General features: G+C 37.1%; 1 protein-coding gene across 1 annotated transcript in view; it reads right to left on the bottom strand.

The window, feature by feature from the left end:
* The window catches only part of si:ch211-1e14.1 (UPF0606 protein KIAA1549), a 70,848-nt gene that overhangs the window by 4,515 nt on the left and 40,854 nt on the right, over nucleotides 1-25,479 (bottom strand). The window contains 15 exon segments of the mRNA XM_052152784.1: nucleotides 1,345-1,472; nucleotides 1,813-1,958; nucleotides 3,410-3,462; nucleotides 6,259-6,519; nucleotides 6,522-6,584; nucleotides 8,260-8,401; nucleotides 9,624-9,844; nucleotides 10,065-10,270; nucleotides 12,890-13,026; nucleotides 14,398-14,603; nucleotides 20,878-21,062; nucleotides 21,621-21,798; nucleotides 23,926-24,071; nucleotides 24,306-24,365; nucleotides 24,611-24,800. Coding sequence (XP_052008744.1) covers nucleotides 1,345-1,472; nucleotides 1,813-1,958; nucleotides 3,410-3,462; nucleotides 6,259-6,519; nucleotides 6,522-6,584; nucleotides 8,260-8,401; nucleotides 9,624-9,844; nucleotides 10,065-10,270; nucleotides 12,890-13,026; nucleotides 14,398-14,603; nucleotides 20,878-21,062; nucleotides 21,621-21,798; nucleotides 23,926-24,071; nucleotides 24,306-24,365; nucleotides 24,611-24,800 — 2,322 coding nt within the window.

The following is a 25,479-nucleotide window of genomic DNA, read 5'->3' as shown; positions in this document are numbered from 1 at the left end:
GACATTTTGCATGATTAAAAATGCGCAATAAGGTGATGTCAAATGTATTTGCATAAACAATGATGTGTTATGACTATTTGTAAAGCGCGCTGGCAATGTGCTCGATGGTTGGTATAGGTCTGCGATAGCCTGATGTGACTGGCTCAACGAGAGGCCTGAGCATGGTACACAATTTTTCAAACATAGCCTTGGTTAGTCAGAAGAGCTCAACCCATAGCTCCTCGTTAAAGTGGGTCCTCACAATCGGCAAGAACTGTATGAATGCGGGTGCTACCAGGTATATGGAGGCCGGTGGCATATGGGAATACCCACTTGAGCCCTCATTATGGCACTTATTCTGCAATGTCTCCTGGCAGGATTTAATAACATAATGTGCAATTTCTCTATCACAGCGAATGCAACTCTCAATGAAACAAGGAGATCTTCAGTGACACAAGGCGGTCTCCCTCAAGATAATGTGCATAACGCAGCTGATGAAACGCGTGATGTTTCGAATTTTCTTTATTTGAATTTTCAGAAATAAAAAAATAAATATTTGGATGGAAACCCAGCTTTTGTTAATCAAGGCTTCATGCATCAATAACCATGCTAATTTGGTTTTACATGACCATTTCATTTAAACAGGCTGATTTTGCTTCTGTACTTTTAAGACATCAATATGTAAATGACCTTGAATGTGACAGGTTAACAATAACGTACCAGCATGGTTCATCAGGGTGTCTAAGGTGGTTTACACACTTTTTCGTCATTGCAAACGTGTACATAATGGAGAACACAATGCGGGCCGCTATATTTGTGTTTTTATGTTTTTTATTTGGTGTCATTATGCACACCAGACTAAACAAAATGTATTCCTCTGTGAGTTGGATGTCATAATTTAGCAGATATGCATGTCCAGAAGAAGGCATCTATATCTGATGCTTGAAAACTCTTTTTTTTGAGGAGCTTGTTGCAGCGCTGCTTATGTTTTCCTGCTACTCATGGTGCACATGTGTGTTTTTACGCAACTGATGAAGCATGCGCAAGTTATTTTACTTCCTGAACAAGTGCGGACCAGAGTACAGGTTGTTTTCTCACTCATGTGAACTATGCCACTGTTCCATTGCAACCGAACTCAGAGCAGCTCCTACAGGTAATCTCGGGTTCGGTACCAAGGTCCACAAAACAGCTTTCATATTAACAATTTTTCATCCAATCCATGCTGTGTTTCTGACTAAATTGTCAGTGTGAATGCCCTACTTTACGGAGTTGATCCATACATTTGGACGGTCATTTGTCAATGTGCTCATGGTTGCAACATCAAACGGTTTAAAAACCACACACTGTGGAGCATTTCAAACTTACAGGGTCTCTGTTGTTAGCAAGCTTGTTGTCATCCTCATGATACGGCCCCCAGTTTAACCCACCAGGCTGCCTGCTCTCACTTACACGACCAGTCATACCAACGTGGTTTAAATGGTGCAGCTGAGTACCTGTAAACAAACACAAACAAGTGCCATAAACTTTATATACAAGTTTCAAATAGGGCTACTACAATTCCTAGAAGAATAAATTGCCCTTGTTCAAATTGAATTAAAACGTTAAAAATAAATAATCAATAAATATTAATCTTGAGACATTATTTCAGTACAAGTAAGGTTCTAAAGATAAAGCTAGAAAGGATCTATCTCTATTTGATTCTTATAGAATTAATTAAATTAGTATTGGCTCCAGATGATAGAAATGTTTATATGAATACTGTACTTTAGAATTGTTTGACTAATTTGAGTTCATTTAAGCAGTTTGTTTCCAGTTAATAATGTCAGAACATACCTGTAGTCCCACCTACAGGTCGGGGCCTGGCAGAGGAGGGCAGCTCATCTGTGTGACCCCCTCGACCAGTGTATAGTGACTCTGACAGCAGCTGTTCAACAGGAAGGGCTTCTCCTGAAGGGATGTAGCCGGACCCTAAACCCTGTCTGTAACAATAAAAAAGACTGCACGTCATAAATCAGCTGTTAACAAATTACTCAGCACTCTCACTTCAAGAGTGTCTTTTAACATTTCAAGCTCTGAGGGTTTTTTTTTTAACAGATTTCCTGTTTCAGTGGCATACCCAAAATTAAAGGTTTATAACAAAAAAAAAAGAAAAAAGGAGTATGAAGCCAAAGGGAAATTTAAAAAACAAAAATCACAAAATCACTTTTTCTTATTTTTCTGATTTGACATTATATATCTCAGGGTGTAAATAAGGATGCTCCAAGAAACTGATTTTGTTTTGTTCACAATCATGTCACCTGAAACGGAGAACAATTTTGTGTTGATACAAAAAAAGCGATTAAAAGTGAAACAAATATTTTCAATATTTAAATAAAGTAAAAAATAATTTATACTAGTGTACAAAAACATTTTTAAGTGTCCAAAAGCCTCTTCAAACAAATAAAAACATAATAATTGAACATAAGAACTGATTCCACATGCAAATACTAAAATGACTAAAGGTTTGCTCTCTCTCCAAAGCATGCAGGCATGAGTAACATGATCGCTGTCACAGTCTAGCCTGACTGTGTATCCAAGGACTGTCAATTTTCTTGTCTAGAGTGTTTTCCTGTGTTGGTTTAGTCTCTCTATCTCCCTCTTGTGTTTTGCAGGTGCCACGTGCAGAACGCCAGCTCTCCCTATCAAAACATTCCCTTCTTAAGCTCCCCTGGTGTTGAGTCCTGTGTCGAATCATTTGTTGTTCTTGCTGGTTTTATACCAAGTAATGTCTTGATGAAAATCTACGAATGCTGTAAGGTTTGTGTGAGGGTTGGGTTTAGCTGACAGAAAATATAATTAGCTCAATTTGAAAACAGCAGAAATCAATGGAAAGTTCCCATCATGACAAAAAAACAAAAGTGTATGTGTATGCAAGCATGCATACAGGTATTTGCACCAAGGTCAGAAATGAAACAGTGCTCAGGGCAAAAATGCTACTTAAGTGACAAAAATGCCCCATGTAACTAAAATGTGTTTTAATATGTTATGTAATAACTGACTTATTTACAGTATTCAATTGTAGGCCTATTTAATTATTGGTATGATTGAAGTATTAGACATAAATGGACACACCCTATGTGTTATATGTTAGGAAATGCCCTCATAAAGGTACAAATCTATTCTAGATGGCAAGAATCGCACCTTAATAAGAAGTACATTTCTGACACTGATTTGCATTGTCTGTTCAACTAGTACAGCGAATAGATGTGTGGCACAGACAAGCAACATCATAGTGATGAAAAAAACATGACCTGTGTGTATAATAGATGAAGAGCCGTGCTCTGACCTGTCTGTGTGTGTGAGAGAGAGAAAGAGACAGTACACAGTCAGAAAGGAGGATTGGGGGAGGGACAGATTGCAAAGGGGCACAAAAACCTCAGACTGAACTCACCTATGCAGTAAACCTTGTACAGTGGAAGGAGGCAGACCCAAGTCAGCGTATCTCTGAAAGAAAGACAAAGTTATTGATCTTAAAATAGCCTGATAATTCTTGGTGGTTTCACAATCCTCCATGATTTAATACATAAAATAGACTATTTAAGGGAATAGTTCACCCAAAAATGTACGTTTTGTCATCTTATACGCATTGCTCAAAAACAATATGACTTATTTTCTTCCTTTTTCCATACAATGACAATTCATAGAATTTTCAGTTGTGGGTGAACTATTCCTTTATCAGGCTTTGTTATATTCACTGAAAGAATTGTGTTTGCAGTCTCTGACTCTTTGGGCAGATTTCTAAGCAGTGGGGAAGATTAGTGAGAGTTTATCCACAATCAGTAGTAGGCTTCTCAGACACATCAGTGCTTAACTGCAATCAAGAGCTGATCTGCGATCAGTTTGGTTTAGGTTAATTAAGAGCTAGAATAAGAGAGGCAGTTCCAGGGTCAGTAGCTGTGATAATTTGACCCTGGTGTTTAGGGTTAAGGTGCACTTGACAGATGGGGCATCCTTAACAGAGAAGTGTATGGATCTAATTCTCTTCAACCAGGGACTAGCATACTGAAAACCCGATAGACACGTGATAGTGTTCCCACAACATATTAACAACTCAAGTTTTAAAAGTTCTGAAGAAAATGTAAGTAGTGCCACAATGCTAGGGTCTTGTGGGTGGTTGCCAGGGCGTTGCTACGTGGTTGCTTTTATGTTGTAAATGGTTTCTTACTGGCCCAAATCAGAAGAACCCACCCACAAGTTTTTATAAATTTCTGGTCCCTAGATATGATTTGGGTCCCTCCATTAGTGTTATTCTATGTTATTTTGTTGCCCGCATTATTGTCAACCAGGCAAATACACACAGAGCTGTAATTAAATGTAATTTATTGATTCAACAAATAAAAAAAAAATGTCAGGACACAGTGGGAGTTTTCCAAATGGCATTTTTGCACCCTTGAAAAGACATTACGAAAAGTGGATGCATCACAAAGGGTTGGTTTCTAACAAAAGAAAAGTAATTTTTCATGAAGGGCCCTTCTACAAGACAGTTAGTGAAGGGTACATTTTTACTAGAGGTCAACCAACAGTGGATTTTGCCGATACTGGAGAAGGAAAAGTCGATAACTGATTATTTGGCCAATAGTTTTTACAATTGATTTATAGAATAATTTATACACATTTTTGAAGTCTTTCCTACAAGAGTCCAAAATAAATAAAATCTTAGAAGTTGCTTATTGCTCAACCAAAATCTCAATAATAGTAAGAAAAACTTCAGATATGGTAAATAATGTGGGACTTCTAACTATAAACAAGGCAGAAGCAGACAGGGGACTCATATTTTGAAACGACAGACTCTGTTGCAATGCTCTATATTTAAGTATTCCTAGTGGTTATAAGGTAGAAATATTAATACAAGTCTTTTAAATAGCACTTATATAAACAAATCATATAATCAAATGAAAGCTCCAATTCTCAGGAACATGACTACAGTTTATTTTGTTGCACTAATACCACAGTTTAAATTAATTTCAAAAGAATCAAAGTGAAATATGATATTTGAAAGACATACATTACAAATGGCTCTTTTATGCTCTGATAAGTGCTGCTGTAAGCCCCAAATAGCTAAAAACTTTATATTTTCTTTTACCTTAGGAAGTTCTCAAAATATTTGCCATTGTTTACTTGTCTGTGAGCTTGCTTGTGTGAATAATCCAATGTTATATCTTAGATGTCCAGAACAAAATATGCAGTACCGCAGGAAAAGCATGCTAAACAAATAATCAGAAATATATGTTAACGATTATTAATTATGTATATTTTATATTAAATCATCCCAAAGGAGAGAATCTCAGCTTTCTATTGACATCTAGATTGAGCTTCTAGCCCACTCAGAGGCTGAGATATTTGATGAAACATTGGGGGTGATGCATGAACTGAAAATTAGACTGAATGTCTATGGACAAGCACATCTGTGATGGCTAAAATGCATTAGAGTACCACTTACATTTCAGAACTGCATTTTGTGACAGAAGGTGATTTTTCTAGGTGATAAGGTGATATTATTTCTAGTACTTCCTGCCATCTAGTGGAATAAAGTAAGACTATTTGGAGAGAGATGGGACGAACAGAACCAAAGTTACATGCTTTTACAATGTTACAATTTAGGACAATAAAAAAATTGTTTTTCCCAAAAAAACTTCTGTTTATCACAAGATTATAAAGACATACAATATTGTTTATAAATAATTGGAGTCTTTTTATTTTTATTTGGGGTTCTCTGAAAAATTTTCATTTTTTTTTATAATAATTATTCCACAGTATGTGTAAATGGTGAGCTTTTAAATTTGAATGTGTAAAATTGTTGCTTCAGAGTTTAAGAGTTTGAGGAATAAGGTTTATTATTATTTACAGGCTACGACACGATTCAATTTAGACACTTGATTATATAATCAAAATAACAAAATATGCATTGAAGTGAGGATAAAAATATGGATGAATGTTGTCAATGATGAATGATTGAGGAACAAAGGAATAGAAAAAAAACTATTGGGAACTATCGGCATAGATTTTTGCTGATAACCGATCCAAAAAGCAACCACCTCTAATTTATACAGTAATGTCAAGCTCCCTTCAAAGTGCCTACATTAAGAGCTCTGTCCTTCAGAGTGAGTAGGGCATAGGGATGATCCATTTTAATTGAAATTCACCCTGAATATTATCTCTGAAAACCACAGGGTTTTGCAAAGGGTATGTGCTAAAAGTGCAATTTATTTTTTTTTTAATTCACCACAGATCATTTCTTACCCCTGTGTAGGGATTCAGGGGCGGGTATCCTGGGCCCCAGAGCCGTGGGCCACGAGATGGCGGGCTTGAGGGGGACAGGGCTCCAGGGTTGAGCCCAACCCCGGGCAGGGTAATGCCAGCTGTGCTGCCCTGAGAGGTAGGGGATACAAGGGCAAAGGCATCGTCCAGTAGAGAGTGCATTTGCTGGCGCGCCTCTTCTATAGATGGTTGAGGGGGGAGGTATGGGGGTGGCGGAGGAGGATGGCCTGGGGAGGAGAAATTGGGCCGTGGAACACATCATCCGTCGGGGATGGACTTTGATGATCAGGGCCCTGGTCTGGATCCGACTGCAAGACAAAAGTGAGAGAAAGAACTAAGGAAGAAATATTTGTATAATGTATGAGAATTTTAGCATAAGGTCACAGATATTAAATGTAAAGGTACACAATGTCATTTTTTGTTTATGTTTTGCTGGCAGATATGACAGTGGTATTCATAATAACACCTATCAGCTTGGATTCAGCATCCCACAAAAGCAAACATTTATGGTTTACAGATGCCATTTTATGATGTGTATTTGTCATCCATGAATAATTTATTCCACAACTGAAAGTTCAGTCGTATTTGGCTAGTCACATCATAATGGGCGCCATTATGGGGCGACCAACCGTACGTAAAATAACACCTATTTCTAGGCCACTGATATGCCTGGAGTAGGCATGTGAAGGTATTCGGTAATACAATACATCACAGTAATTATCATGCTCGATATTGTTATTGTGGGCACTTCAAAATACCGTTAATAATTCTAAATAACATTTTAGCCAAATTGTTTACATTTTTCTAATCGCATAGTATTTTTTTTTTCATCAACGAATTGATGATTCACAAGACACAAATGACACATGCACACTCTGATGTAAACAAACCAGAATGGACGAGAAGCATGGCTGAAGGAGGAACTTAGCTGACTTTATTTGCCATCTAAAAGTGTTAAGTTAGAAGTGTGGAAGTATTTTGGGTTCCATAAATATTCAGAGGGGTTGTTGGTCGAAAATGTGGCAGAAAACTGGCAGTGAATCAAGAGAACACCTCAAACATGTTCACTCATCTGCTGCACAATAGTCTTGTGCAATTCAGTGAGATAAAGCTAAGTTATGACAGTTCTGCTAGCTTTTCAAAACTGTTTTTGAAAATTGAGAGAAAACACTAAAGAGACAAATAGCTAAGTGACAACTAAGATGACAAAGAAAGTGAACTGTTGTTGTTTATCTTTTAACCCATTTTTGTAAAGCTGTGATAATACCGTAATACCGTGATAAAAGCTTCAGCAATTATCGTGATGTGAAAATGTTATACCGTCATATGCCTAGCCTGGAGTTATAAGAGTGTACATCATTTTAAACATATTTGTTGCTAGTACTCATTCTTTATCCATTAACCCTTATCTAAGTGGATAAAATACTTGCTTTACATTTAAATACATTCAATTAATTGTACAGACCTAATAGTATTTTAACCGCGATTTTCACAGTTTCTGCCTTTCGCGGTTATTTAAGCATAATCATCTATGGTATTACTAAGCTAGTAAGCGAAAATTAGCAGCCAGGTAAAGTTTCAAATTGTTGTCCATTCTCATTATGGGCAATGTCTTAGACAAATCACAAACCCTTTAGAAGTCAATTTTTGCCTCAACTGACCAATCACGCTCTCTTCAGAAATTCAGTTTTACCTTCAAGCATGCTCTGAAATAAGCAGCCACATGTCATATACTTATATTTTACTCTTTCTTAATTTTACATACAAAATCTCAAAAGACAGAATAATTGTTATTAATAACTGTGATTATAATTTTGAGCAAAATAATTGTGAATTTAATTTGAACTATTATCGTGCAGCCATACATTAAATCATACCTAAAATAGAAACGTTTTGAACTACAAATATACTGTATTGAAAGAACAGGAAAGAAACAGTTTGTAGTGGAGAGAGAGAGAATACAGGTCTCTTCAGGGCACTGACCACATATGCGATGTTATTGACCCCTGGATATTTCCTGTATGTCCCATCACTGTCTGTCGTTATGAGCCGGGCTCTGTCAGCATCTGTCAGATCTCCGTTAATCTGTTTCTTCCTCTGTTTAGGAGAATGCTTCCCTCTGTTGCTGCAAAACACACACACAGACCTAAGTGATTACACATGCTTTAGAAATGTACGTTAAGTGGACAAGAGATTTTGCCGTCCTGGGACTGTTCCAATCCTAAAGGCACATTGATGTGTCTAAATGATGCAAAAGTGTACAATATTCTGTTCTACCTTAACCCTTATATTGTGTTCTGGTATTTGTTTTCTTCTGAAAACTGTAGTTTATTTAATCCAGTTGGAATAAATTCCATGACTTTGTTCACACAGGGCAACTGAACACATTGTTACACCTGTGGTGTTCCCGGTCTAAACCGGGAACCTGGTGGTTCCAAACTTCTTCTATTTACGGATGATGGAGGCCACTGTGCTCATTTGGACCTTCAATGCTGGAGAAAGTTTTCTGTACACTTCTCCAGATCTGTGCCTTGATACAATCCTGTCTCAGATGTCTACAGACAATTCCTTGGACTTCATGGCTTGGTTTGTGCTCTGACATGCACTGTTAACTGTAGGACCTTATATAGACAGTGTGCCTTTCCAGATCATGTCCAATCAACTGAATTTACCACAGGTGGACTCCAATCAAGTTGTAGAAATTTTGAGTGTCATGGCAAAGGCTGTGAATACTTATGTACATGTGATTTTTCGTTTTTTATTTGTAATACATTTTAAGATTTCAATCAAACTTCTTTCATGTTGTCATTATGGGGTATTGTTTGTAGAATTTAGAGGAAAATAATGAATATAATCCATTTTGGAATAAGGCTGTAACATAACAAAATGTGGAAAAATTGAAGCGCTGTGAATACTTTCCGAATGCACTGTATATATTATTAAACATATGTTCAAAAAAGAAGTACAAAACCTGTCATAATTACTAAAAACGAAGCTGACAAAGATCTAATGTAATATTTTGGGATACAATCTTAGTAGGCCGGTCATTTTTGACCGGGACACAAAACGTGTTAGCACAAACGAACACAACACAAGGGTTAAAAAGTTAAAATACCTGAAAGCAGTGAGATTTTCAGCATTCAAACAATGTAAAACATTATCTAGCATCCATATAAAAAAATCATGGCAGTACTATATTTGAGTTTACAGAGTCAAGCTGTTTTGTATTAAAATCTTGTCAATGCATGTTTATTGTACTGAAAATTTGGACATGCTTTGAATATTCCTAAACCAGGATAAGTCACATTCTCAGGTACAGGGTCATAGATCTTGGGGTCATCTTTTACCTTTTCTTTGGCTCAGTGTAGAGAGATGGCATGTGAATATCTGGATCTAGTATCTTGTCAATCTGCATCTGAGCCTTCTGATAGATCCGGTCCTGCTCTTTAGGGTCATCAATAAGATCATCCATGGCGGGGAAGTCATAATGGCCCTTCCTTTTGGCCCTTAGCCGAATTTTATTACGATGGTGCTCAATCTCGGATTTATGCCTCAAAGCCACCTGGATCTGGTCATCATAAAATCATACAGTCAATGTGGAGCTTATATCAGACAATCTCGGATACACTTTTCCCATATTTATAAATTCTGATAATGGTTTATTATAAGTTCATGTTGTGGGACCATTAGGATTCAAATGGAAACCCAAGACAAAAGCAAATTTTCTCAATATAATGCTTAATTAGTAGAAATTCATGAAAAGTGAGGGTGACTGAGGAATTACTGACCTCTTTGTTGAGCTTAGCATTCTCTGCAGCCGTGCCATTGGCAGTAGGGCTGGGTAGGGGCAGGGCTGGCATCGGCTGCATGGCGATGAGCTGGATTTTGTTTGGTAGACGCTTGGGACCGTCAGTTGCACGGGACATTCGGTCCACATGCTCAAAGATGGAGGCTGAAGATAAGGGCTCATCCATACCATTCATTGGTGGTGGACCTATAAAAAAATATATATATAAGTGTACTCTGCAATATTACACATAACATATTGTACAATTGTTCTTCTATGGTCGCAATTTAATTTATGATATTTCTGTATACAGCGACCCCAAAAGTATTTGGATACAAATGATACTACACAATACTAGAACTAACTTGAGCCATTTTTGCAGTTTTTTGTAATCAACTGTTTCCAAGGTAATTATAAATGGATGTATGAAGTAACTTCCACACATATTTATAGTTATTTAATGCGCTCCTCAATATCAAAATAAATCCTGTCAGTAAATTAGGCATCTGCCTAATTCTATAGGCACTCATTTGAAATGAAGGTAATGACCGCTCTCTGATACATTGTATCTAAGAAATTATCATCAGAATGACCACTCAAGAAATCTATGAAACAAATATATTAATATATAAATTTGAATTTAACTAGATGCTAAACGTACCACTGCAGACAGTCAGTCTTACCAATTCTATTCTTTCCTGTGGGCCATTAACAGAAGGGTGAATGGATGAAAAGAATGAAAAAGAGAAAGAGAAAAGTTACATGTTCTCAGAAGACATAGGTATGAAGAAAACATCGAGAGAAATGGGTAGAAACTCCACACACAATGTTTGTATTAGGTGAGTTATATGTATAAGAATTTAAGACAACACTATCTTGAAAAACACTGTTATCACCAGAACATAATGATGAGAGGATGGGGATTAGAGGATAGGAAAGTGCTTTTGAAAGGGAGGAGCTAAGAAAAAGTAAGCAGGAGGGATCAGACAAAGATGGGGGACGAAGAGAGAGAGGAAAGTGGTTTATACAATAAAGGGAACAATCAGACAGCGAAAGAGAAAGCAAGAGAGAGTTGATAAGTGTCATTTCTTGGCTAGTCAAACTGTATCCTATTTAGTCTGAGAAAGCAGAAATGAGTGTTGAGAGAGGGTCATCGCCACAGGCACTGTCAAAAGAGAACACACATAGAGACTTAGAGAGAATAGAGGGAGAGATACATAAAGGGAGAAAGAGAAACCCAAGCAGCCAAGAGTAAAGTCGAGGGTTAGTCATTCCACACATATGAGACGTATGAATGAGGTCTGGCAGAGTAGAGAGTAAATCAACAAGGAAAGCCACAAATCTTCCACTGAAAGTTGCAGGTTTTCTTACTTTCCAACTCTGTACATCTTTTAATTGCATATTCATCAGTATTTTTTGTCATGTTTTCCTATAAAAATATCTAAACATTCTTATAAAACTGCATGCGATAAGACAAGATATTTTGAATTAAGTGCATTTCCCTTAACTCATTGTCAAACAGCTTTTTCTTGTTTTAGAATAAATGCAACACCATTTAGAGATTTTTGCAGAAAAAATATAAATTGGTTCGCCATGGGGCAAGAAAACATTTTCTGAATAAATAAATAAAACATCCTTATATTACAGTTTTGCTTTTAAGTAAATGTATCTTTTTTTAAATTGATATTTGGATATCTTACTAGGAAACACTTTTTCAGTGTAGACGTGGCTCTGACCGCACTGAGAAATGCCGGTATTAGAGTTAGTGCTTATACAAATAAACTGCTTCTTCACTCAGTGAAATATTTTATAATATTAATTCTATTCAATAATTACATGAATCCACACATTTAAATAAAAATAATATTGCTACAAAGATCTAAGAATCAATGAAAAACTGTGAGAAAAAAAAAAAAATCATACAACGAACACAAAAATCCAGACAGAAAGAGCACATGGCAATGAAGCCATCTTTAGCTATGTGCTCATACATGGAGCATGAGTGTCCGGATCCCGACTCAGAAACAAGATTGAATAGTCAGGATCCGGACACCATGCTCTGAACATGACACAGACTAGACAGAAGAGCTCACAGCCAGGAAAACAACCAAAGCCGTGCGCGCACACGGAGACATAGAACATACGTGTCAGGATCGTGTCACCACAATAAACCTGACTGAGGAGGTGATGGGATCCTGACAATTTTATGTCATTAATGTTCGTAATGCTGCCATTGTTTTATAAACTTAAAATGAAATTGATGTCTCAGTGTTTTGAATTATAGACTTTGGCCATGCACTGTCACTGCTGTTAAATGTAATGTTTATTAATTAATGTTTAATGCACTTTTTAAAAATGTCATAAGGAGCTCTTTTTGTGAGGCTCTTTTTGTTAGTATTAAAAAATGTAAAAAATGTTCTTCCACTTTGTACTTTTATGTTAAAATTATTATCCCACTCAAATGCATGTCACATAAAATAAAGTAGAATTAGGTTGAAAGTAATCCAAAAGTAATTAGAATACCATGCGATTACATTACTGATACTACTGCATTTTTTGTCATGTAATTTGTAATCAGTACCTGATTACAATTCACAAGTAATCCACCTAGCACTGATTCAAAGTAATGGCCAGCATCATACAATCACTGCCAACCATGTTAAAATAAAATTGGTTTAAATGAAATAAAAATTATGCATAGCCTATAGCGAAGAAAAAACTTAAATGTCCACGCATGTGGATGCGGCGTCTCAGGAGGATATGATTGTGTCACCACAGCACTACTCAAAATACTTATAGAGTCTAAATCAAAGCCAATAAACATACCATTTAATCCATTAACCCCAACCTTTCGTGACTGTTTGGGATCAATGGGCAGACCAGCAGGTCTCATTCCCTCATCAGGAGTTCCTCTATCACTGGACGGCTCACTGCCTATAGAATCCCCCTCAGATGGAGAAATTCTGTGCAAAAGACACATATAAAACTCTGTATCCTGAGCCATTGAAAAGACTAAAACAATGCATTACAACAATAATAATAATAAAAATAATGTTTAACAGATATAACTTCATTACATGATTATCAGATCTCTTTTTATGCATCCATTTGACAGACAGTAATATTAATCCTCATTCAGTTTTGATGAGGCATGAGTCTCCAGGGCAAAAGCATGAGAAGGTGACCTAATACTGCAATGCTTCTAAAGTGCTCTTTCAGATCTAATGTGACCACCAAAGGGTTGTGACTTGGTGCTGGCTCATTACGTATTCAACATATTTCTGGAGGTTTGTCTAAAGGTCCAGGTGTAATCTATTGGTCCAGAAAAATTGGATCAATTAAAGGTGCTGTAAGCGATTTTTTTATGGAAAGGCATGCAAAAATGTTTACTACTCCCTTAAAGATATCTCTGTGACAACTCTAGACTCCGTAAACAGCAAAGAAAAATATGACCGTGGACAATGACACTTTCTGCTTGTCAATCATTTTGCATGCTCTCATAGTATTGTAGTTACAGTGAATTATTGAGGCATAATGCCACCTTTATGACATGTTGCTCATAACTGTTGTCAGATGAGGGCGCTATTTTGCTGCTGTTGTTTACAACGGTTTCTGCTTGCGTTGGTATCAATAAAACTCATTTGGTATCTTTGGAGTGCAGGGTTTGGAAAAGGGGGTGTGGCTAATCCAACAGCTCAGTTTGTGGAAATTCTGGAATGGATAAAATTGCTTACAGCACCTTTAACTTTCGAAGCATCTAAATCAATATGAATTTATCATTTCTGACTGACTGTTATAGCTCAGACTGGTTGGTAAATGTTACAGATGCATGATACGAAAATCTAAAAACTGATTGTCTATTATATAACCAGGAAGTATAGTATAGAAATATGGATTATCCCATTTTGGCTAATACAGTATTGAATCTATTTGAATTACATGACATCTGTCCATTTATAATATGTGTGCAGGCAACTTGGCTAAGATCGTGTTCGCAACCGATGAGATCTGTGGTAATTTAACTCCAAAGACCATTCTATTGATTAGTGTGTGAGATGTAATCCTTCTAAAAAGCTTTCTATTGATCAGCAGTTGTCTAACTCATAATTTAATTTCTGCCTTTAAATAAAGTAACATGTTATTGTAATATGAGGTATATGCAGCAAAACATATTGTATTAGTGCAACACATTTTTATTTTATTTTATTGTTATGCAATTTTATTATTTTTATGCAATGCTATTAAATCTGCATTGTTATGCTTGTTAACAGAATTATGGGGAATAATTCAGATTCATTAAAAAATACTGATATGAAAAAAACATTCACACTTACTGGCCCCTGCGGCGCTGGCCGTTGCGGGAAGTTTTGGAGGAGGTTTTGGACTTTGGTGTGAGCACCTCTGTGTTCTCGATTGGGTTCTGCTCCTTAGTGGTCACAGGAAGTGGTAACGGCTCCTGTATGACCATGAGGTCATCCTTACTGTGCTGGCCCATGTGCAGCTTGGCAAAGTCAAAACCCTTTACACTGGGAGCCTGCAGCTGAAGACCACCACCAGAGAGACAGCGGGAAAGAGAGGAAAAGTTAAACGTTTTTTTAACTTTTATGCATAGGTATGCTTGTGCAGGAAATAGAGGGATTGCAAAGGGGACTGAGGAATGAAAGCTAAATGACTAAATGTTTACTTAAAAAGAGAACACACACTAATAAAAAAAATCAAGACAGAATCAGGTCAGGCTATGATCCAGCTGCTTTAAGAAAGGCCAATGTGAATGGACACATAAACAAGGCAGTGTTATCACTGTTAACAAAAAACAATAACAGTCAATGGAAATAAACAGATAAAAATAAAAGCATAATTGGAAAACTGAAACAAAACTAAAATACTCTTTAATATACTGTATATCAAAAACTATAATAAATTAATGTTAATTATTATTTTATTTGAGTTTATTAAAGTTTGACAAATTAACAATTTGACTTCATCATGACATGAAAAAGCCACTATGACTGATTTAAGATTTAAATAATGTTTAACATATTTAAATGATAGCCATAACGTATGAAAACAAAAATAAAAAATACATAAATAGTGAAAAACTAAACTGAAACTACAAAATACTGAAAAAAATGATAGACTAAAAACTAATGAAAGCCAGACCAACTCGAAATAACAAATTGAAATATATAGTAGTATAATAACCCTGCATAGACATAGACAATATCAGGTACCATAACTCCATTGTACTGAGTGGAAGTATTCAATTGAGCAAGAGCAACAGTAATTAACTGATATGAGAATGATCAAAAACAGAAGAGTGATCATTCAAATTAGATGCACTTGATTAGAGGTCAGCGAACTGACCACGGGCCAGACCTGCTAGACGGGGCTGTAATGGCCTGTCTGTCTGCTGCACTGTAAGAGATTAAACAAACTGAACAAACACAACAGCAGAGCAAGCTAATTCCCACAGGCTCTGTTAGAGACCAGCAGTCATTAGTAAACCAGTGGAGGGTTTCAAGACAAGAGGCTTACAAACGCTTGAGGTTTGATCAAGCAGAAAAAAAACCACTTTAAAAGGAATAGCTCACCCATAAAATAAGACTGTACATTTTTTTTTGTTAGAACTCATGTTGTTCCAAATGTGCATATCATTGTTTCTTATGCGGATCACAAAAGGAGATGTTTAAATGAATAACACTTCTATGTCTTTCCAATTCAATGGCTGAAATTGAAGTCATATTTCAGTGAAAATCTTGACATCTGCTGCACGTTCCTAGGTGCTGTGAGAGAAGCTTGCTCACTGTGTGGAAGTAAGTCATATGTAAATTATTACAGAATATATTTGGGTGAACTATCCATTTCAGAAACGCACAGGCATGTTTTTTTTTTTTTTGCGTAAGAAAGACCAAATGGAATTTGAAAAAAGTCGTCAGGGTAATAACATTTAAAGGTGATTTAACCATTTAAGTTCTGGGTAGTCTGGGTAGCTCAGTGGTATAAGACACTCAGTGGCTACCACCCCTGGGGTTCGCTAGTTCGAATCCCAGGCGTGCCAAGTGACTCCAGCCAGGTCTCCTAAGCAAACCAAATTGTCTCGATTGCTAGGGAGGGTAGAGTCACACGGGGTAACCTCCTCGTGGTCTCTATAATGTGGTTCGTTCTTGTTGGTACGTGTGCAGAGTTGAGTGGATGCTTGAATGCTGCGGTGGGTGGCGTGAAGCCTCCACATGTGCTATGTCTCCATGGCAATGTGCTCAACAAGCCACATGATAAGATGCATGGATTGACGTCTCAGACACGGAGGCAACTGGGATTCATCCTCTGCCACCCGGATTGAGGCGAATCTATACGTAACCATAAGGACTTAAAAGCACATTGGGAATTGGGCATGCCAAATTGGGAGAATAAGGGGAAAACTAAATTGTGTATGTTATAATTTTAAAGAAAACTTTTTAATGATAAAGATTATGATACATTCTGAGAATGCTAGCACAAGACATGATTTTTTTTGTTGTTGAAAGCTTTGTTTTGTACCCAATCATGTCAACTGTAACTGACTCAAATTATGTGTTGATTCAACAAAGCAATCAAAAGTTATAGCATTACAAAAATAATTTATCCTATTGTCCAAAAGCCTCTCATAAGAACTAATGCAAAAACAACCATGACTAAAGGTTTGCATAGCATACAGACATGATTCAAGTAATGAGAATTCACAGAATCAGTGCCATGAGTCATTATGGAGTTTGTGTCATGTACATGCCACCATCTCCTGGTGGACATATGTAACAGTAACCAATTACATGTCTCTCTATTTACCTCAATCTGAACCAAATCCGATTGGTTTAGCATTCAATGATGCTACATCATTTCCGATAATGTCAGCTGATCCAGGAAAGCTAACGTGTTTTCAGTCAGATTGCAAAATGCCAGATAGCCAGCTGCTGTGTGCACACTGTGCTTTGTATCAATTATCTAACAATCTATGCAATCAATTACATTGTGTGTGGGCTTGTTTGAAAGATAATCGCCTCCTCCAAGTAATATGTGATATTTTATGTTCTGTAATGTCCATCCGAGCTTAAAGGGTTAAACCATGATTGACTGACAATTTTGAACATATTTAAACAGCTGGATGTAAAAGGTTTCAAAATATAAACTATATGTGATGCAGTTTAAGTAATAGTAGGAAAAGTGCATGAATGAGAGTTGAGAGCTAGAACAGAAGGAAGATTTTCAGATAGTAATTTTATTCTGTTGCTCACACAAAGCTATTGTACGGCTTTAGAAGACTTGGAATATAGCGCACATGTTGTTTGAACTACTTTTATGGTGCTTTTTGTAGTTTGACAGTATACTGTAAATTGGGACTGCACAATTATGACAAAAAATGATAATTGTCAATTATTTCTCTTGATATTCAAATTGTGTTTGATTTCCATTAATATAATATACATAAACATGCTTATTTGGGGTGGATCAACTGCATGCCGTATTCTTTATGTTGGCTAATCGTCCAAAACTAGCTGAGAACTGTGTTCATATATTACTTTGTTGTTATATACATCTGTAAATCAAGACTAGTTGCCTAAACAGTCATCTTTACATTGGCCCTATCAGAAGCATAAAAATCAAAGCTTTAATTCAAATTTTGAATAATGAAATGTATATGTCATAAAATGATCAACCACAGCAAAAACGTTTCTATGTAAAATAGAAAATTAAATAGAACATTTTGACACAACATGGGTAGATCTACATGTAATGCTATAATTGACACTTTTCACGATTAGTTAATTGTGGCAGCTGTAATTGTAATCTCGATTATTTATTTGCTTATTTGTGCAGCCCTACTGTAAAACACCATCCACTTTTACTTTATTGAAGCCTTTTTATTTTTTATGTCAACTAGCCCTTTAAGAAAAAAATGGAATCAAGAGTTTAAAATCAAGAAAAAAATTTGCCATGGTAATCAAAGTGATTTCAGTCATGATTGGTTGAAAACTTTCAACTGATTAATAACTGCTGGTTATACAATTATAAACTGAATGTGTTCTTGGTGGTGAATCACGGTTATCTGTTTTACGATATTCCAGCCCAAACAAACCAAAAGGTCACAATGGGCCATGTTAAATCCAGAAAACACAGAAATGAATGAAAAATGCACAAGCCGACAGCTTTTGTGTTGTGCAGCAAACAGAATCGGCACAATAGAGCCAATTTCACTGAAATATGCTCATCTTCTGGGACAATGTCTATTTTCACCATCCCTTTCAAATGCAAATGAGTCCTTTAAAACAAATCTGTACATAACAAAGCAAGCTCTTATCTCATTCTCATTTTCACAGCAGCAATACCTGATCTAGGCCACAATTCAGTCCAGATTACCCAGCCTTTGACCAAATGGCCAGAGATGAAGATTAATGTTGACGACACATTCAAATACTGTCCATACATCTGGTGTTGGGGATTATATATCTGTGGCTATTAGTGCAATAAAGGGAGATTATGAGCAATTGAAAATACTGTAAATAGGACTAGCTACAGAATTTTAGGAAATACATCACTACTCCACTGCTATGGATTACTGTACAGTTCATGTATACCTCCGGCGTTCTGATACTATATGGCAACGGTTTCTTTATAGCTTTCTTGGGTTCTTCCTTGACTACTTCTTCTTCTTCTCCTTCTTCTTCTTCCTCCTCCTCCTCATCCTCTTCTTCCTCCTCCTCCTCCTCAATACTCTCCTTTTTCTTTATGCTACTGGCAGCAATAACAGGTTTCTGATTTGGATGAAGGCGGGAATTAGATGTTGCTTGCGTTTCTATCAGCTATGAAAGGTGTTACCCTTATCACTTCTTTTACTGTACTACACACACACCTATTCACGTCAAAAGGGTCCAGACAGAACTCGCTGCAAAAATCATTTTCTTAATCAGTATTTTGTGTTGTTTTTAAGACAACATCATAAATTTACTTGAAGCTACATTTTAAAATGAATTCATTCTGGTCTTCAGAGTGTATATCTTGAATTCAATGTTTTTTCTTACCCAATTTGCAAATATTTTTTCTTTTCTTTCTTATTTTAAGCATAAATCGAATACCATTTTTGAGGTTTATGCTTAAAAAAAAAGAAAAAGAAAAAAAAAAAAATCAATTTGGCAGATGGGGTGAGAACAATAATTCCAGATATATTCTTAGTATCACAAATTTGCTTAATTAAGATAATTTTTTTGCAGCGCCAAAACAGTACAAACACCGTAAACGTTAACGCGGCTACACTCGTGCTGGCACAACACTCCTCAGGCTGAAAATGAAAGAGGAAGCTGAATCTTGTACTTCCTGTATGGGAACTAACCAGAGGACTATTCTATGGTCTACAGTAAACTACAACGACTCCTCTACCAGCCTCTACCTTCTCCTCTCTTCTTTCTTCCTCTTCTTCATCCTCATCCTCCTCTTCTTCTTCTTCCTCCTCCTCCTCCTCCTTCTCTTCTTCTTCTTCTTCTTCATCATCACTACTCTCTAAAAGCTCTTTGCTCTTGATAGGAGTCATTGATCTTTGGATTGCTGGTATGGGTTTCTGTAATGAGGTAGTAGACTGCACAAGCATGGGGGAGGAAATACATTGTTAAGATATGAATGGCTATGTGTTAGATGGAGAATATGAGAGAGAGAGTTAGAGAGAGCAAGAAAGAGAGAGGCTCTATATGTATATACATCTCCAAATGTGTTTGAAAGTGCCAAAAGTACAGGTGTAAAACCGATGGAAAATTAAATGATGAGAAAGACATGCATGACACAGTCTTTGCTGCAACAATGATAAAGTCCTTGGTGTGATATAAAGCAGCCAGGTTAATAAGGTTAAGGCATAACCTTATAAGGTAACATATCTGTAGCACTTGTGGCACCAAATGGAATAGCAGAAATAATTAAAACTCTCCTACTGCCCATAAAATCTGTCAAAATAGATTTTTCAGGGAGAGACCCTAACAATGAAAAGTGTGAGAACCAGACTATCATTAAAATGATTAAACCAGAGGACCTCACTGAAGGACTTATGAGGGTCACTGTTGAGAGGTTATAAGAGAGCAGGGGCAGTTATTGAAGGTAGTGTGGTATAGTGCAGAGCAGAAATGTGTGAAGAGACATATGTGGAGTGTGTGCTCCTCAGCTGAGTGTGGTTGAATCAGACTGTATAAGACCTTCACTGCTGAGCATCAACCAAATAGTCAGATGAGCATTAGACATAATTACTGCTGTGAATCTGCATACGTGTGTGTTTGTGCATGACAAGCCTGGTTATAGACGTAAAACAGCACCAGTAACATACAGTACAGCATGACTTCATGAACAAATCATTCTTTGAATCTGTTCTTTTCTCTAAAAGCGTTTCATAAGTAATGATTCACTAGAATTAATCAGACTTCTCAATGCAAGTATGACTGTGTATAAAAACAGGCAGAGTAGCAAATATAACACACATGCACACACGCGCGCGCGCATGCAAGGCACATCTAGCTAGCGTCCTAACACGGAGTAATTTAAATCACTCAGTGAGATTTGAGATAAGCAGCTCAGACACACAGGAGCCCACTGACTGATTAGCAATATCACTGACACAACTCAGCAGACATGCTAGACACAAACAAAACACAAAAACGACCCATATGACCTACAGTTGACCCATTCAGATGGAAAGAAAGTTATGACATCTCTGGGGGAGTTTCATAACGAGGGCTGAAAGAGCATTTTAAACATTTCATTACTTTTGAATCATTACAATGAGTTTTCCCGTCTCTCTCTCTCACCTTCTGTCTCTGTTGGACAGTGCTCATGGTGTCTGGCTGGAATTCCAGTTTGTCTGTGCGGCAGAGTTTCCAGTACAGGATGGTTATGATAATGATCACCACCAGCACAGGGACCACCACCCCCACGATTATCCATATGTTGGTCTTCTCAGTGTCTGAGGGAGGTGAGGCCTGTTTCTCCACAGCTGAACAGAAGGATACATGTCAGTGACTAAGAACAGTATGTAATATTCACTCATGTATGGTAATCATGCCTCATTCACATTTAAGACTACAAGAATGGTTTGAAAATGTTCACTTTGTCCCAAAGGCCAATGAGCTGCCTTGCTGTCTACTGCCTACATAGGTAGTTATGTTCTAAGGCAGCATCCTAACCAAAGTGGAACCTCGTAAATGACTGATCTGGAAGGCAGCCACTGAAAATATAGTGGAACAAAAAATTATTTCCATGACCATCACTGTTGTAGCCATTTTATTAAACAAATATTTATGAGATTTGTGTTAAACTATCTTAAGGTCATGGTTTATTTTCAATGATTAATTCTTATCATGTTTTTATTTACAATTGTATTTATGACCTAATTTGTATTGATTTTTTAGTCTGCAAAAGGGGCCGGTGGAAGAGTAAAATATCTGAATTTGGTATTATATTTTTGACCACAGTGAAATTTGAGTTTAGAAATATATTTGGTAAATATTAAATTTTTTTTCTACTGAAAGAATGTAAAGTTTTGAATGCTCACGCTGTGCCAATATTCCCTGAAATCGGAATCCCATGACGATAGCTGTATGTTGCATGTCAAGACTGTTGAGCATGTTCGCTGTGGTTGCGGCAGGCAGTCTCTGTCCATTTGCTCCTTCTACAAAGTAGATAATTTCCAAGGGATTGTCAGGGCCCACCAGACGCATGGTCTGTACAATCTGAACAAAATATAAAAAATTAGGCTTGTTTATACAAAGTTTGATGCAACTAAACACAAACAATTTTATGCACCCAAACTATTAATACCAATGTAACATATTTGTAATTCCTGATACCATCAAGATACATAAATTAATCATTTACCATCCAATCTATTTAAAAAGTTGGCCTAGCTTTCTAAGTTTTTTTTATCACAGCACGGTAGCAGATATATGCATTTAAAATGTAGTATATATAGTCTTTCTCATAAAAAAAAAAAAGAAGACCAAAATATAGAAGACTCCTTTTGCACTACACGGGTTTTGTCCATTCAAACTTCCAATAGCAAATACTTCAACATGTTTCAAAAGGAAATATATCAACACGGAAAAGGAAAATTGTTGTTGGGGGGCCTGGGTAGCTCAGCGTATTGTTGCTGACTACAACTCGTGGAGTTGTAATTCAGTTCAAATTCAGGGCGATTCACGTCTCCTAAGCAACAAAATTGGCCCGGTTGCTAGGGAAGGCAGAGTCACATGGGGTAACCTCCTTGCTGTCAAGATTAGTGGCTCTCGCTCTCAATGGGATGCATGGCAAGTTGTGCATGGATTGCGGAGGGTAGCATGAGCCTCCCCATATGGAGACTGAGCCATGTCCTCCGCCACCCGGATTGAGGTAACCGCGCCACCATGAGGACCTACTAATTAGTGGGAATTGGACATTCCAAATTGGGAGAAAAGGGGATAAAACAAAAAAGGAAACTTAAGTGATTTCAAGGGGTCTTTAATTGCATGTATACAAATGCCAATAGTTCCTTGCACACAAATACAAGTCAGTAATATGAATTTTGAATAGGGTTACAATTAGCTTCTAAAATTGAAAGATTTTCATGACAAAACTGAAAAAGGCTTTACTGGAAGATACATTTTTCTTCAGACAGGGACAGACTGGGGGTCTAAGAGCTGGCTCTAATATATTTCTAGCCTGCAGCATTATTGGGGTGGAAAGAAAGTGGCAGCATGTGGCCTCACCTCACATTAAGAGCCCCGAGTGGTGAACCCTCACTGACCAGAGACATTAAAAGCTCATTTTGAGAGTGCTGCTACAGTACCTAAGGGGGCATTATAAGAGGTAGCATAGAGGATGTCTGCTCCATATCACAACTAGATTTTTACATTTGTTTGTGGTGCTTGTCTCTGCAAAACTTGGGTGATCTGGATGGTTGCTAGAGCATTGCTATATGGTTGCTAAGTGGTTCAGAGTGGTTCACAAAGAGTGCAGAATGATTTACGCACTAAAGTTTAATCCTTGGGAGATAGGGATTTGTTCAAATCTCTAAGAATGAGCAGTAGTAATAATGATGCTTGCCTATACAACTACTTGGCAGATTTTATTCGTTGAATGTCTTTAACCTTCACTTTAAGAATCAGTGTGCTTGTATGATATTTCAGAATCCGTCACCACTCTAAAATTAGAAAGGACATCAGAGCATCATTAACACAGCCCTATTCATTCCCAGCGAATTCATTTTTGAATGACAGTGTTAAGATGACTGCACTTTATCTTGTAAAATCTGTCTTTCTTTATCTGTGCTTTTATCTTGTCATTATCACCACAAGTAATTTGGAAACCAAAATGGCCAGCTGTAACTGTAACCGAGGAAGGTTAATGCACGGTCAGTCCCGCACTCCATAATGTCCATGTAACTGGAAAATCTTTGCTTTGCAGGCAGAACAAGAAATTGATGCTTTAAAAATCACTCAGGCTGTCTGCTAGCTGTATTCAATTATTTATCTGGAGTATGATGCGCCAGCCATCCGGCAGTAAAATGGTTGTTTTTTTGAGAGACTCCCCGGGCCAGGGATGAATAGGAGGGTGTTGCCATGGATACTTCTGTCCCTGAATGATGATTCGCTGAGGGAGAGCAGGTGTGGGGATGTGGCACAAAGACACAGACTGATTAAGAAGCAAAAGAGGCATCAGACACACAGGAAGAGCTTTGTTAATGAATTTAATGATCTCATCCAAAGAGAGCAAGAGTAAATACACAGCAAATGTCTATGGTCCCATGACATACACTTTTCACTATTTGCTGAAGAGAAGCACATAAAAGTAATTAGTACAAATGGGAGTAGATTTACACAAACCTGCACACTGTTGTTTCCAGCACTAGTTGCTCTCTTAAAGCGACGGCCAGTCCTCAGGGCATCACCCAGCAACAGAGCCAATCTCCGCTCAATGGTTGCCTGGAAGACACTGTCCCTCACACGCTGGTCTAACACTCCCAACAACACTGACCACACACACACAAACACGCGTTTACCCCATTTGCAAATTACTTTTTTCTTAAGCATAAATCTTATGCCCGTCAAGTAAATGTTGTTCAAAGATCTTTTAAAGATTTGTATGTTTAGACTGATTAGGAAACACTGAGTTTATTTGAGAAATGAATCGTCACATCTCTCCAACATTTCTTTGGAATCCTAGTGTGTTTAACTATTCTGGAAGAACTTTAGCAGATAAGTACCTGTCCTGACCCATGAGGAACGAAGCAGTTGAGTTGTATTAAGTTCAGGGTAGTGGAAAGCTAATGACGGAGAGAAAGGGGGAAAAACATCTTAATTAAAATGAAAATTTAAAGGCAGCTTAAAAGCAATCCATACAACTCCAAATTTGATATTTGTTTTCAGTAGCAATGCAATAGATTTGTGTGAGAAACAGATAAATATTTAAGTCCTTTTTGACCATACATCTTCACATTCACTTTGAGAACAAACAGATTTTACTTTCTTTGTGATGCATTTCCTGTACTGTTTGTATGTGTGGACTCACGCTCTGCGATTTGCTGTACTGGGTAGCCCAGGTAGTAGCTGTACTCAACCACACTAAGAAAGCGAAGCTGGGTGCTGACCTCTGACCCTGGCACATACCCACGGACATCACGCACTGCAAACGTGATCTCCACAGGAATCTTCTGCTGTTGTAACGTCATGACCACGGGACTCATTGTGATGTTTAAAATCTGCAAAACAATTTAGTCTCAAAGCTACAATTATTTGAAAATACAGCAACTTTCTGCATCTGTGAGAGAAATTATAACCAGAGATTCATATTCAGACAGTAAGAAAATGGCTTTGAAATGTTGTTGCTGATTGCAAAGAACAACATCAAAGAGATATATTTTTATTAATATTTTTTTCAAGAGTTAATAGTAGGAATAATAGGAAATTATGAGAATTCATAAAATCTAAATAAATAATAAAACCTGTGAGTTAATTAGTAGACATGAACTATATACACATTTCATCCATGAACGTTCATGTCATAGGTGCTCAGCACAAAAGTCTTTCCTGGATTCACGTTCAATTTAAAATGACACATACAGCATCTGAATTGAAATGAATAAGAGCCATTCGTTTTGTTGCCTTGACAACGGTTGAATTGAACAATCCTGCTCTTTCCTTTAATCTAATCAGAGCAAACAGCTGGAGATGATGTCATCCTACTTCACTGAATGCAATCAGTGGAACAAGTTTTGAATTTCCACCACAAAACGAGCTTGATTCATTAAAATGTTAAAACAAATGGTATTTTTTTTTTTTTTTTTTTGGCCTAGATCAAAAACTTCCTTGTTACAGCATACACCCCCCCATATATTTAAATCCTGTTTTGGAACATTTAAATTAACTGTGGTTACTTTA

Source organism: Xyrauchen texanus, chromosome 21 (genome assembly GCF_025860055.1).
Source record: "Xyrauchen texanus isolate HMW12.3.18 chromosome 21, RBS_HiC_50CHRs, whole genome shotgun sequence".
Taxonomy (NCBI): Eukaryota; Metazoa; Chordata; class Actinopteri; order Cypriniformes; family Catostomidae; genus Xyrauchen; species Xyrauchen texanus.
This window is presented reverse-complemented; position numbering and strand designations above follow the sequence as displayed.